The sequence below is a fragment of the Callionymus lyra genome, chromosome 4 (genome assembly GCF_982586985.1).
Source record: "Callionymus lyra chromosome 4, fCalLyr1.hap1.1, whole genome shotgun sequence".
Taxonomy (NCBI): Eukaryota; Metazoa; Chordata; class Actinopteri; order Syngnathiformes; family Callionymidae; genus Callionymus; species Callionymus lyra.
Window position 1 is genome coordinate 28,323,663 of NC_141821.1, and position 14,853 is coordinate 28,338,515.

Below are 14,853 nucleotides of genomic sequence, written 5' to 3' on the forward strand. Positions count from 1 at the left end.
ATCCGACCAATCTCTCGTCCTTGAAACGGAGTAGAAATGATCATTACTCATGTATTTAGGGTAGTCTACATCATACTAAAGCAGTGGGATAAATATACTCAGAGTACTACTCTTCCAGTAGTCTCTGCACCCAGCATGATCCAGAGATCATGGTGTCATGTCAAGGAGATAGTTTGTAATAGTCAGTGAGAATGACTCCTCGGCTGAAACTACCCTCAGGGGCTCTTAAGAAGCGGCAACACTGTGGGTCAGCCACACCAGCTATATATCCTTGTGTCTGAAACTCCTTCGCCCTCCTCAGATAACAGGTGGGTTGTGGGTAAAAACTATTGAATTATGGATCTAAAGGAGGAGGACAGACCTCCAGACAGAAGGCAGGGTTTAGGCGCAGTGTGACTGAAAACAAACCAGAGTCTACATGAGCCTGAGAAACCTGGGTGTTGTATTTGATAAAGACATGTCTCTTGTTCGACACTGCAGAAAACTGACCAGAAACTGTTTCCTTCAACTGAGAAAAATCTCTAAATTTAGGAAAATGTTGTCGGAACATGATCTGGAGCTTGTAATCCATGCGTTTGTTTCTTCTCGTCTGGACTATTGCAACAGTTTGTTTTCATGTCTTAACAAGAAGGATCTGTCTCGCCTGCAGTTGATTCAGAACTCTGCAGCGAGAATTCTGACCCGCTCAAGTAGAAGAACTCACATTTCTCCGATCCTTAAAACTCTTCACTGGCTTCCAGTTTCTTTCAGGATCAACTTTAAAATTCTGGTTCTTACCTCAGAGCTATTCATGGTCAGGCTCCTCCTTACATCACAGATCTGATCCAGCCTTACACCCCAGCTCGGGCTCTGAGGTCTGTGGATCAGAATCTACTGGTGTTTCCTCGCACACGGTTCAGGACCAGAGGAGAGAAATCTTTTCAGGCTGTTGCTCCTAAGCTTTGGAACGATCTTCCTCTCTCTTTGTGCTTGATGGAGTCTACTGACTCCTTTAAGAAACATCTTAAGACGTTTCTATTTGTTCAGGCTTTTCCTTGAATTTCTCGAACTCCTGTGTTGTTCTCAGTATTATCTTGATTTTTAAAGTATGTACTTTTTTGAGTATTGTTTTGATTGTTTAAGCGCTTTGTGACCCTGGTCTCGAAAAGCGCTATATAAATAAATATTACTTACTTACTTATTACTTAATTATTTAATTCGGCCCGCTAACGTATTTGCTTGACTGGTTGGATCAAAAACCCGGTCCAGGTGGGTGGGGGTCTGGATTTCTGAGACCACGGGGTGGTTTTCTACGGGGGTGGAGGGTGGGATCTTTCTTTGTTTTTGTATTCTACCTTTTATTTTACTTATTTTGTGTGTGTGTTTCAAAATGTATGTCTTAATATCTGAAAATCAATAAAAATATGATTCACCAAACCTGGTCCAGACCTTTGAGGACTGAATTGAATAATCTTGGTGTACATGTTCACATAAACCAGGGGTGGCCAAAGTGTCCCACAAAGAGCCGCAGTAGGTGCAGGGTTTTTGTTTCATCCAATAAAGAGGACACCTTTTAAGGAGTGTAATCAGTCGACTGTGGTCAAACTGTCCCGCCCCAGCCCCTGAAAGATGCTAAGCTGTACCGGAGCAGACAGTCCGTCTGATGCGGTTCCGTCAGAACCAGCCTTCTGTGAGCTGTAGATGCGACTGACACAGGATCGGCCAGTTTTCCAGGAAAGTAAGGATCCTCATTCCATTTGCTCTCACCAGGCTCAAGGCGGACTCCAACCGTTTTACGAAAGGCAAAGGGCCAGGGTAACCCAAATGGCAAAATGGTTCAGGAAGATCATGGCGTCTTATGCAAAGGAACTTCCTGTGGCGGACGATGACTAGGATTCCGCACTGAAGCAGACGTCTGATCAACAACATCCTGAAGGCCAGAGTGCACAGTTTGAAAACAAACTCAGATCCAGAATGGGTCTTCCTTCTCTTGGGCAAAAGATAGAACCCAGTCTGACTTTCTGAGCTTCGAACAAGCTCAATAACACCTTGGGAGATCAATTTCCAATTTCAACAAGAACCGCACCATTGAGAGTTAATAAACTTTCTTTTAAGACATGAGGCTGTGTCAGGACATATACTTGGGGTAGGACCCTCGACGGCACATACGCGTCAGTGACGGGCCGGTCGTGAAGGACAGGTAACACATGACGACTCTCTTGTGTTGCGTCAAGACTTTTCCTGACCTGAAGAGACCGATCCAGCTGCCCTTGTTCCCAACCAGTCGTTGCAGGTCCCGGTTCTCCGTCCGGTTCCTTCGGTCCAGTTCATGAACTTGCGGACAAAAATGAAATGCTGGTCTGCTCCTTTGGTCTCTGTTGACGAAACGTTTTACTTCAGAGATCGACATGAAGAGAGACAGGATTCACAAATGTCAGACCGTCGTAGCAGACGAAGCGTTTCTTGAAGAAGCACTCCGCGTCCTTCCACTTCCCTCCGCTGGACATCACCACACACAGCTGGTCTCCCCTTAAGTTGTCCGGTTGCAGCCCAGTTCCTGAACCCTCTCTCTCGGTCTCTGTAGAAGCCTGTATCTGACAGTGACCACCTCCAGCTGGTCAGGTTGTCGTACAGTCCTATCCAGACCTCGCCAACAGAATCTAGGTTAGCGTGAGCAGCCGTGTTCACCAGGAGCTTCATCTCGTCGCCGTCGGCCACAGTGGCCAGATCGCTGAAGTGATGCCTGCAGTACGACTGGGCCTCGGACCACGTGAGGGTGTTACTGACGAAGTTGTACCGATGAGGATGACCAGAGGTGAGAACACACAGGCCTGCAGAGAGTTCTGTTCATTAACTGTGAGACCATCATGCTAAATATGACGTTTCCACAACAGCTCACCAGAGAGGATCAACAAGACGGACGGTTTCCAGTTCATGATTCTCCCTGAAACAAAATAAACTGATAACTCAACTGAAAAAGATCACTGTGATGATTAATAGAAAGCCTTAAACATCTATTAGAAGCAGTTTTGTCTACATTTTATATATGGTCAATCATCCAATATGCATTACATTTCATTAGTTTTGATCTACAAATTGTATCCGTTAGATTTCTAAATTTTGTATGAGAAAGAATGTTTGATGAAAATATTGGCACAAATTTCTCATCTGTTGTCCATCTTGCCTATGATGTCTTGAAGTGCAAGACAACACTGTAGTCTGTGACGTTTAAGCAAACTGTACAATCAATTTTTATTTTTGAAAATCGAAAGCTGGAAATCGTTCTTTGACCGCGAGCTGCTCCGTAAAATAAAATCTAGATAAAATACGAGACAGGGTAGGAAAGTCCAACTAGTAATATCGTAGTCAAGTACAATTAAACCCCCAAACGAATGTGATGCCACAGAAGTTTTAAAATGTTAGTTTCTTGAGGACCTTAAAGTGACTAAACCACCTACCTGTGTGGATCTCTCCTCCGGCAGGACTGCAAGAGTGGACAGTGGTCACCGTTTGTGTCACTGAGAGCAGAGGAACAGGTTTGTGCTGCAGAAGGAAGTCAATCTAGATATTTGAAATACTCTATAATAGGATAAGTGATGTCACTCACTCAAGTCTGGTTTTAAACCACTTAAAATTGCAGACAAAAATCACAGGAGTTTGATAGTCCAACCAGTCACCATGTCATGTCATTTAGTGGTAGAAGTTGAGGAAAAAAAACAACCCCCACGAGACTGACTTTTTGAAGTTTTCACTCAAGATGCCATTGTTTTCCCTTTGAAATTAAGTTTCTAGTGTTTTGTGGTAAAACTTTGAGCCAATAATTAGATTAGACGGATTCAAAACATAAGCCAAGGTGAAATTACAGATTCTTTTTATTTCCTTACAAAAACAAAAACAGCTTTTTAGAATCAACATTACATCTACTGAGACAAACAGAAAGATGAACAAGGAGGACAAGTGCGAGGGAGACTGTGTGTGAGTGTGTGTCTGTGTGCATCCGTTTGTACAAACCCCGTTAAAAAGAAAAAAGAAAAATAAAAGATGGTTTGATCAGAAAATGTTTCTCTGCCTCCCACCCACCCCTCAAACAAACATGACCCAGGGTTGGGGTACGTCAACAAACGCTGGTAGGTAGTGAAAGTCGCTCCAGTTTTTGTATAAAACACTAAGGGGATGCATAATTCATTTTCCTTGTTAAGAAACTCACTGACACGTCGACACCTTTCTGTCGTGTAACTTTCTCGGTGAAAAAAAAACAAAAAAAAAAACGTAGATGCTCATTTCATTGTATTTACTTTAGTGTAACATTTTACTTTGTTGTGTTGTAGTTGATCAGACGTGTCGTGGGCCGTTGCTTGTGAGAGTTCCACATCATGACAAAAGAAAAATCTTGTCTTGTTGATTTTAAATTTCAGTTTTACCTGGTTTGAGAGGGAGGAGTGTGTGATGCAGTTTGATACGCAAGAGGGAGGCGGTCGATGCAGGGATTAGAGGAATAGATAAAAGAGGCGAGCGGAAAGTGATCAGAGCGTGAAGTATCGATGACTGAATGTTGCAAAAGAATGCTGTACGATGATGAGACCCAGGTGTGTCCCAACGACCCGCCTCACATCTGAGCTCAAATGTTTACAAGTAATGCACAAGATAAGGTCAAGATTGTAAGAAAGCTTCAAGTGTGTGTGTGTGTTCAACAATCCGTTTGGTTTGAGATATTTTCTAGCTTCGAGTGTGCGTGTGGTTGTCGTGGCTGATGGAGACGAGTCAATGCGTTGCTGAAATGTACACCACGTGACTTCCACGGCAAATGAGCGTTCAGAGCTTCTGTAGTACTTATGTGTAACAGTTACACAAGCTCGCATCCTAAACTCCACGAAATAACCAGGTCGAGAAAACGCTGTTCCAGTATCTTCTGAGCGCTCCCTGATGCCAACTGAGTCACTTTTGTCTCACAGTTATATTCCTGTATACGCTGGTCACATGTTTGCCCATTAAAACAGGCATTTACGTTGAGACCTTTTAAATGATTTACGATGGTAAAAAGCATCATCTACTATATAATTTTAAAAAATCTAGGAAAAATAATGTCAAACTAAAGTAAGGGAATGAAACCTGTGTTGCTTTTCTGAATGCTACATTTTCTATCCGAACCAGTGCTAATATAAGGATCCATTTCTACTTTCAATTCATTCAACAACATCCCTTGAGGCAAAGGTATCATCATAAATGTAATTCCTTAAGTCACATGGTGTACATTGATGACTACACAAGCATCCGTGTGATTTGGGAGACGTTGACGTGCTAACAGGAAGTGACAGAACAGCAGTGCAACTTAAGATTGTAATAAACACCTCATGACCCTTTGTGATTAGCGTAAAACTGAAACCTCGGCAAGATTAAGTTTTGGGGAAAAGAGGACGAGAAGAGGTGCTAATTTGTTTTTCCGACACATTTTTGAGGCTTCAGCAGACACGCGAGATTAACAAGGTGAGGATTATAAATAGAAACCGTTATTGAAGTCCGTTGAGTTCAGTGTTTTCTCGTGAACGTATTGACATGTGTATCAATCATGGCGTCGGTCAGTGTTGCTTCGATAAACAATGCTGTTTGTTTTGGTTTGACTGTTGGGAGCTGAAACGTGTGCCATGTATCCCTGAGAGCGACACTGCGCTTGGCGACAATAAAAAAGCAGCAACATCCCAACATGACCCTGTCAGACGCCGCGGGCTCCGTGCTGTTAGAGACTCTCATGGGAGGATCATTCCAAGACTGCGGGACGTTTAACTTTACAGATGTTGCTTTTTTTGTCATGAATTCAATGAGACTGAACTGTCATTTTGCCATTTGTCATTGTGCTAAAACATGAACATATATATATATTAAAATATATTTGCTAACCTGTATTATTGTGTGGCGTGTCTTTTATCGGTTACAAAAGCTGACTATTGTCTCGGACAATACGGAGATGCACATGGAAGATAAAGAGCCAAAGGTTTATTTTCTATTTTCTAACCCTGGTCAAGACTGTGGACAGATCCCAGAAGAAAACCGCACAAGCATGTGAGACGTTCAAAGAGGATGCAAGATTAGTTAGTTATGGACAGATAAAGTTGGCAAATATAACTACAAAATATGTTGTTAAATTACCAAGAAAGCAATTTAAAATATTTAAATTTGTATAAGATTTTAATCATCATTTTTCTTAACATGATGGATTAGTGAAAATAACAAGTCTACATTGAATCTAGTATTGTTTATCTTAGTCATTCATCAATGTTCACTCACTTGCATATCAGTTTGTAAACCTAAAACATGACACCATTCGTGAAAGTAGACGGATCAGTAGTTGCGCTTTTCTTCCTGTTGACGTCAGTGTTGAGTCAAATAAATCGATGGCAAACTCAGTGAAAGTTATAATATAATATAATATATATATTACATGATGAAAGAATAAAAATATCATCAACATGCATTTTAAAACGGACATCAAATTACAAAGTCTTTTCTCCTCTCATGTTTCTCATCTCAACTTAGCTCCATCGACCGTGATCTGGAAAATATATTCATCTTGTCAAACGCATACATGAATGCATTGTAAATCTTCTGAAAAAGGTTTCCAACCTTATGTTTTTATTAAGACATAAAACAAAGATAAAGCAGAGAAAGGGAGAACAATCATTTTATTGTATATTAATTCAGTGAACATTTCATTAAGAAGTCTTTTTTCTGGTAGTAAAATCGCTGAAGTAGATATTTCAACAACAACACCAACGTGTTGCCAAATTAACCCTTAATACTGAAGAAACTATTACCAGCTCCAGTGATTGACAAATAACCATTTTTCTATCCATCTTCACCTTCAGAACTCACATATTCTATCTCCTCCTCTTCGGTTCCCCCTTCCTCTTCATCATCATCAACAACAACATCATCATCCTCGCTCTCCTCATCTTCTGCAACTTCTTCTTCTTCCTCAAAATCTTCCACATCATCATCTTCTTCTTCCTCTTCTTCCTCTTCTTCCTCTTCTTCCTCTTCTTCATCCTCCTCCTCCTCCTCCTCCTCCTCCTCCTCCTCCTCCTCCTCCTCTACTTCTTCTACCAGGCTCAAAGGGTCAGTCAACCGGCCATCGTCATCGGTCTCCACTAACCCTATCACTTCATCCCCATCACTCCTGACATCATCCTCTGTGTCATCTGATATGTAAGGGTCGTGTACATGATGGTTGGCCAGAACTCTGACAACCCTGATGTCTTCCCCAGAGCTGCAGGACTCATCCACTGCATCTTGTTCCTCAACTATGGGACCTGACGGGTACAACAGATTTAAACTTTAATCCTGGATAATAATTATTTGCAACTATTAACAGCGGCACTCGTGGACAGGTAATGTTACAACAATTCATTTTGACTGAAAAACTTACACAATGTATTGAAAGAAGCAGTATTCTCCTCCAACATGCTCAGCAGTTTCTCACGAAGGAAAGCATTGGTTTGGTTTTTGATCAAGGTCATGGCGTCTTCTGGGGGAGTGTCTGTATCCTCCAATTCAGACAGGTTTTGTTGCAGCTTCTTAAGGTACCTGAGATGACACGCCATGAAGAGTTTATTAGCATTTAAAATGCACATGTTTTTTAGAAACTTGACAGAATCTAAAAGCTCTTACTCTTTCCCTTTGGTCCTATAGCCCTGAAATGAATAATCAAAAATCAGGTTAGGGTTTTTGTTTGGTCTTTTGGCAACAAGCGTTAAATTTTTTTAAAAAAAAACATTAGTAAATGTGTTATTTTAAATAACGAAATGAACACAATGTTGTGACTACACTTTTTAGAGTCATCTTAACTCGACTAGTGATCTTCAGGTAGTAAAAAAGAACGTTTGGAAATACAGAAAACATGTTCATCAAACATACCTCAATTAGGCGGAAGGGATCGTTTTCTAGGAGGAAGCTCTCTAGAACACACCGGACATCCTCGAGACGGGCTTGGTCCTGGTGGATCTTGGAGATATTTTCCTGTATTTTTGCAGCATTGGCTTGATGATGCAAGACAATACTTTCATGTAGTTGGCGGACGAAAGCAACAATCATGTCCTGGAGCTTCACCATGAGCTCTGTCAAACTTTCAGCCAGGAAAATCTAGACAAAAGATGAGTTGAGAAACCTTGTCACCCGCTTTAGTGAAAGCAATAGAGCTACTTGTTTATTGCAACCTTCATTCTGACTTGAAACATAACATAATAAATGTGAGCAGCAGCCGACAGAGTGTTGTTGAACTTGTGCATATAAAGAATTACAGCCTTCTAATTGTAGGTTTGGTAACTACATATTTTGGTTAAGAAAATAAAGTCATAGGTAAAGAGACTCAACAGAGCAAACAGCTTCCAATTTCCTTTAAATCCCAGCATCTTTTTCCCTCCGTCATTCACGGAGTCGACTGCTTCATTTTCTTCTAAATGTCATTATTTAAGTGAGCAACATCAGATGTTTAGTGTTAAAAAGTTCTTCAGAGAAAGTGACATTCTGGTCGGAAAAAAGGTGACAAAAAGGAAGATGATGTTGCAACATTTCACTTAAAGAGTGTGAAGGTCTTACCCGAGTCTGCCTCTCCTTCTTCTCCTGCTCTTTAAGCTTTTTCTGTGAGCAGAGGTATATCCAATCAAGAGAGCAAAGGTCATCGACCAGCATCACCTAGTGGGGTGAGACAACATGTGTTGAGCTTGTTCTTGGATCAAAAACCTTACGTCTCACTTTGTATTTTGCTGGCAGTTATTTATTTTTGGGATATAAACAACAGTTTTTCAAGGTCACATAATCAGCAGTTCCACTATATACGAGTAAATATTACATTGCTCTCACTGCCTGACGAAACTGCAATTATACATTGAATTTTGCTCATATTTGTTCAAAATTCTAAATCAGATCAGACCTGGTTAAAGTGCGTCCCGGGGGCCACACGTGGCCATCTGACTCGATCTATGTGGCCCGCATGAGCTCATACTATAAAACCCACCATATAGAATCTAGCAATTTCAGTTCCTGTCACAAATAAATTGAGATCTTTGTTTGAAGACCTTTTCTCTCCTTTTATTTGTCCTTATTTTGTTCACATTGCTTGAAAATAAAGTTCGTTTTTATTACATTATATTATCATATGTAGTGTATATAAAATGATATATATCAATATAAAAAAATAAAACAAACGAAATGAGAATTATTTTTAGGACTATTCAAATAAAAAGGAACAAAAAATTAATTATATAAAATTAGATGAAAACTCAAGCTTATTCCAGAATGTCCTTTCTGTACATATTCTAAGTTTTCCCAACAAATTAAAAGCCCTTTACTTGTCCTTTCTTTCTTTTGTCTTGACAGCTCTAACTCTTATTGTACCGCCCCCTGACTCAGATGGTAATTATCACGAAACAAATGTACGGATTGTGTGATATTATGAAAACTGTAATAGCTTGGATTTATCCACTGAACTTTGACCCGTTCCTAACAAAATCAAAAACCATTTCCACTGAGTGGAACTAGAGGAAGTTCTCTAGTCATGTGACTGAGGCTCAGAGTGTGTCAGCTGACAACGTGCTTTCATCTGGATTCCAGAGTCATCATTATGGTCTATTGTTCAAAGAATACAAACGTTGACCTGGCCAGGACCGACCACTGAGAGGTCAGTGTGTTATATTTGTGATCCTCTATTTATTACGAGAACAAGTGGGTCACCGTTTCCCCGACACCTCTCTCCTGGCCAAGGCTCACAGAAAATAAAACAACCCTCGTCCGACTTTATGTTGTTCAACAACTGAGCTCAACTTTGAGAGTTCTGCTCTCCTAACAAGATGACATGAGACATATTCATTTTGCAGATATTCACAAGAATGTCCATATAATTTTTTAATACCTCCTTTACAACCTGATATGATTATATTAACCTTATCCACGGTGTAATATTCAGCGTGATCACTCTGAACATTGTTTACTTAGGAGCCTCTGATCAGTAAAGAACATGAAATCATGACGTAGTTTCTCCAGGTTAAAGGATCGTAAATCATTCATTAACTTTTTAAAGTTATCTAATGAAAGTTTTCTTTCATAGTTAAAGCTTCTCATCACAGAGCGTATTCTGTAGTTATTATTTCACTTAAGCTCTGTAATCAATGTGATATAGAAAATATTTAACTATAAATTGTTTTCTTAAAGTCTTTTCTTTTGTCTCGTTTCATTTAGCTTTTCAGATCCAGTGCTGTGTCTCAAATCGCATACTTAGTCAAAGTTAGTATTTTTAGTGCGTAAGTGCGTCTCAATTCTTAGTATGCGAAATTTAGTGCGCCATGCACACTAAATTGGCGTACTAAAACACCCACAAAACTGAGTATGGTTCGATGGACATTATTAACCCTAAATGGCTTCATCTTAGTGACGGAAGTTACGTACATGCATATATATATATATATATATATATATATATATATATATGCATGTACTTACAAGTGCATTTTCAGCAGGATGACACGTCTTCGATGCTAATACCAGCCTAAATGTCTCGCAAATATTTAGTTTCTCATATTTTTTCTTTATTTCTTCTTCAAAACTTGCAAAACGTGCTGCCAGCAGGTGTTTCTTGTGTTCCTACAGCTGGTTGAAACATCGTTAAATAGTAGTAGAAGAAGAAGCAGCAGTCATGTCATTTCCTGTTAGTGCGTAGCGGCAGACATACTATCTGTCGAGAATTTGCGTACCAGTTAGTATGTACACTATCCTGATGCATACTAACTTCTAGTATACTAAGAGAAGTATGCGATTGGAGACACAGCGCAGATGTTGTCCAGTGGTCGTGTTAGCTCACTTCCCAACTGCTCTGTTGAGTTTCGAGAATCACACACACGAGTGAAGAGTTTACCTTAATCTCCTCCGTCACGTTGTCCATGGTCTTGACGGTGTGTTCATCTCTGCAGCAGATGTCGCACACATACGCCTTATGGTTCAGGCAGTAGTGACTGAAAACAAAAATATTGTATTAATTGTGGTTGGGTTTAAATAAATAAAACAATAGTTTTTTTATGATTCTGATAGTCCCCATCATCACATCCACCTCCCTTTTGTGCCCCCCTCTCACCAAACCTCAGATGAACTCTTCTCTAACCCTGTTCTTTTTAGAGATGAAGCTCAAAGAAACCCGAGTATTGTGAACTCTTGAATCTTGTAACTTTGCCTTCCATCTTTCCTTGGAGCCACCGTCTCTAAAACAATCTCTATAGGTGCTCTTGCTTCTGTCCGTCACACTGTACGGCTGATCCCTGACACTAGAACTCATCCCTTTGTCTCTCATCCCCAGCTAGTCACTCTACACTCACTTTAAAATCCACAAACATCACAGTCCATGGAGAGAATCCAAATGTCTCGTACCTATAGGTGACGTCATGAGTGGGGCACTTCCTCTTCCAGAAGTCGATCAGTGGATCCACCAGCGGGTGATTGCGAAATGCTGGCAATTCTTGGTGTGGCCTCAGGTGCTCCAGGCACATGGACACTTTGCACTTCAAGCAGGTCAGGAAGGCAAGACTTGGTGGATCTCTCGCTTTGTCTTCCCCGTCCGACATAAAGGACCTGTAGCTGGAGGCCCTGGAGCCCACGCCGTCTGCAGATGGGCAGTAGTCACACAGAATAGCGGTACCAGCCATGGATTGCGGGGCTAGATCCGGAGATTCGCAACATCCTCTGACTTTTAAAATCTTCCCAACTTTGGCGGAGAGCTTGCGTTGATGCCGCAGTTCTTCAGCAATGTTGGCCAGTTTTAAAACCCTCACAGACTTCGTCTTAACGTCGTGACTCTGGCGGCACTCGGGGCAATAGAAGCGTCTTCCATCGGTCTGCTCCTTCAGACGGTCGAGGCACTGCTTGCAGAGGGTGTGACCACACGTGAGGATGCAGGGGTCACGGTACATCTCGAGGCACACCGGGCAGGTGAGCTCACCCTGCAGGAATTCGGACCTGTGCAGGTGGCTGGAGGCCATGTCAACGTTTACACTGTGGAGGAGAAGATTATTATTATTATTTGTTTAGTACATTAATTGTAATAGCGCACCGAGTAAAAATCTGGCCAATGACTGTTTCAGAATTACTACCATTTCCTGTCGTGTAAAAACAAAAAAATAATCTCTTTGCGGTTAATGGAGTCTACGGACTCTTTCAAGAAACATCGAAAGAAGTTTTTATTTGTTCAGGCTTTTCCTTGATTTTCTTGAACTCCTGTTGTGTTATCAGTTTTATCTTGATCTTTAAAGTATATACTTTATTGAATATTGTTTTGATTGTTTAAGCGCTTTGTGACCCTGGTCTATATAAATAAAAATGACTTACTTACTTACTATCTAATGTATCTAAAGCGCTATATAAATAAAAATGACTTACTTACTTTCTTACTTACTATCTAATGTAAGTTTCTGATTCTGAAAACACACCTCAGAACATTAAAGAAATAGCTAGCTTTTAGCATCCCTAGCAAGTCCTTTGTGCATTCCTTTTTTTTCCCTTTATAGTGTCTTTGATCTTTGATCTCCACGTTGAACTTCACGAGGCCAAGTTTAGTTCTGAGCTCAGACGTTTTTTATCTTCAGAATGACTTAAAAATGATGAAGTCATGTTTAAAACGTGCATACAATTTATATATATATTTAGATTAAAGTCATAAGGATTTCCTGTCAACACAGGAGCTCAAGAAGCCGCTGCACTGCTGTGTAATACTACCTTTAGTTATTGAACGCCATATAACGAAAAATTAAATATATATATATATATATTATTTTTTTTGGGACATAAACACAGTCGATCCACTACAAAGTTAAACACGTGACACACCGAACAGTTCAACCTTGACCAGATGAACAGTTCCATGACCCCGAGGTAACTCTCTGTTCAACACAAACACAACACCTCGTCTGGAACTAAACCTTCTATTATTAGCGACACTAATCCGGTTCTGGTCGAGCGGCGACGACATGAAAACACTTACATTCAAAGTCGTTGAACAGCCAACGATCCGTCAGTATCACTGACCCACTGACGCGCCTTCTCTCCCGGGACACCTGACTCCAGATCAGACTAAAATCCACAGGAACAGAAGTTTACACTGAGAGGTTTCCACGGTGGAGGTGAAGGAGTCCAGTGGTGCTGGTGCTGCCAGTGGCTCGGCGTTACTGTCCTGCTGGGAATGGTCGATATTAGCAACAAAAAAAGGGACGAGCGTAAACTCACGTGCGTTTGTGTGGACTATAAAGCGAAAGTGGTCACGTGACGGTCGCTGCACGGACCCTCGGATATTCTAGAGTTAAACGGAAATTCCCCTTCTGTTCTGTTCGTAGTTTGCCTTTGTGACGTCACAGAACGTAAAACATCATGTTCCATTTAGAATCAATATTAAAAAGATAATCTCAAACATCATTCTAAGTGGTAAAATTACTAAACAACTTAACATGAACGTAACATTTCCGCGTGGAATAAATACTTTTTTTCAGTAAGAAAATGTAGGTTTTTAAATGCATAAAATTGACACGTTATTTAGGTTTAAATTGAATAAAAAAGCAAGTGGTTCTTAAAGAGCGCCAATCTTAAAATGTACAGGTTGTAAAATACTTTCAAAATTAATGGAGGTATTTTTGTCATTGAAAACTGGTAATAATGGTTCCTGATGAAGTTATTGAAGATGGATGGATGGATGGATGGATGGATGGATGGATGGATGGATGGATGGATGGATGGATGGATGGATGGATGGATGGATGGATGGATGGATGGATGGATGGATGGATGGATGGATGGATGGTAAAATCTTGTTCTTTCTCTTTATTTCTCTTTGTTCTTGATTTAATTTATTTTTTATGAAAAAATCCTGTATTTGCTGTGGCTATTGGAAAAAAAACAATTTCAATACAGTTTTACCTTACCTTACCTTACCTTAAAAAGAAAGTGCAAGATGACAGAATCTAAGTCTAAAGATAAAGAACATAGATCAAAGACAAATAACAAAGAAAAGGATACAAAGATTTACATGGAATAGAATCATCTTTTCACTCCACTCCTGCCCCCAAACTCAGAATTTTACAATCTAATAAGGTAAGGTAAAAAACTTTATTGATTGAATTGAATTTATTGAAATTGTTTTTTTCCAATAGCCACAGCAAATACAGCAATTTTTCATTAAAAATAAATAAAAATAAAATAAGAACAAGAACAAAGAGACATAAAGAGAAAGAACAAGATGATACAATCTAAGTCTAAAGATAAAGAGAAAGAACAAGATGATACAATCTAAGTCTAAAGATAAATATAAAGAACATAGGTCAAAGAAAAATAACAAAGACAAAGGATACAAAGATTAACATAGAATGTCAAGATACTTTCACTCCACTCCTGCCCCCGAACTCAGAATTGTACAATTTAATAGCCCGAGGAATGAATGAGTCCTTGAGTCTATTTGTTTTGCACCTGGGTAGGAGCATTCATGCACTCATTCTGCTTCTCTGCTCACTGATGACAGTGTTCAGAGGATGACTGTCATCGTCCGTGATGGACAGTAGTTTGTTCAATGATCTCCTCTCAGCAACTGTCACCAGTGAGTCCAGCTTCATTCCAACCACAGAGCCAGCCCTCCTGATCAACCTGTCCAACCTGTTGACACTCCTCTTGGACACATTTCCACCCCAACACACCACAGCATAGAACAGGACAGTGGCCACCACAGACTGGTAGAACATGCAGAGGAGCTTCTTGAAGATGTTAAATGATCGAAGCCTCCTCAGAAAGTACAGTCTACTCTGAACCTTCTTATAAACATGGTCTGTGTTGCAGGACCAGTCCAGTTTACTTTTCCAGCCA

The 14,853-nt window shown here is 40.3% G+C and overlaps 1 protein-coding gene across 2 annotated transcripts; it reads right to left on the minus strand.

Moving 5' to 3' along the window:
• Positions 1-6,639: 6,639 nt before the first annotated feature.
• Positions 6,640-13,238, minus strand: LOC148082362 (uncharacterized). 2 transcript variants are annotated; one of them, XM_087788177.1, is made up of 9 exons: positions 12,992-13,238; positions 11,386-12,006; positions 10,880-10,976; positions 8,569-8,664; positions 7,888-8,112; positions 7,642-7,664; positions 7,400-7,557; positions 7,069-7,283; positions 6,640-7,038 (listed from the first exon to the last, which is right to left on the minus strand). In XM_087788177.1, exons 2-9 carry the CDS (start codon positions 11,991-11,993, stop codon positions 6,820-6,822), a joined length of 1,641 nt encoding a protein of 546 aa, XP_087644303.1. In that variant the 5' UTR covers positions 11,994-12,006; positions 12,992-13,238; the 3' UTR covers positions 6,640-6,819. The 2 variants fall into 2 exon arrangements, with proteins under 2 accessions (XP_087644303.1, XP_087644302.1); XM_087788176.1 differs by having other exon boundaries at positions 6,640-7,283.
• Positions 13,239-14,853: the final 1,615 nt, after the last annotated feature.

Coding starts and splice junctions, on each gene's coding strand:
- LOC148082362 (XM_087788176.1), bottom strand. CDS start 11,993: ATGGCCTCCAGCCACCTGCACAGGTCCGAATTCCTGCAGGGTGAGCTC. Junction 8,665..10,879: donor ACGTGACGGAGGAGATTAAG/GTAAACTCTTCA, acceptor TCACCCCACTAG/GTGATGCTGGTCGATGACCT. Junction 7,665..7,887: donor ATCCCTTCCGCCTAATTGAG/GTATGTTTGATG, acceptor TATTCATTTCAG/GGCTATAGGACCAAAGGGAA.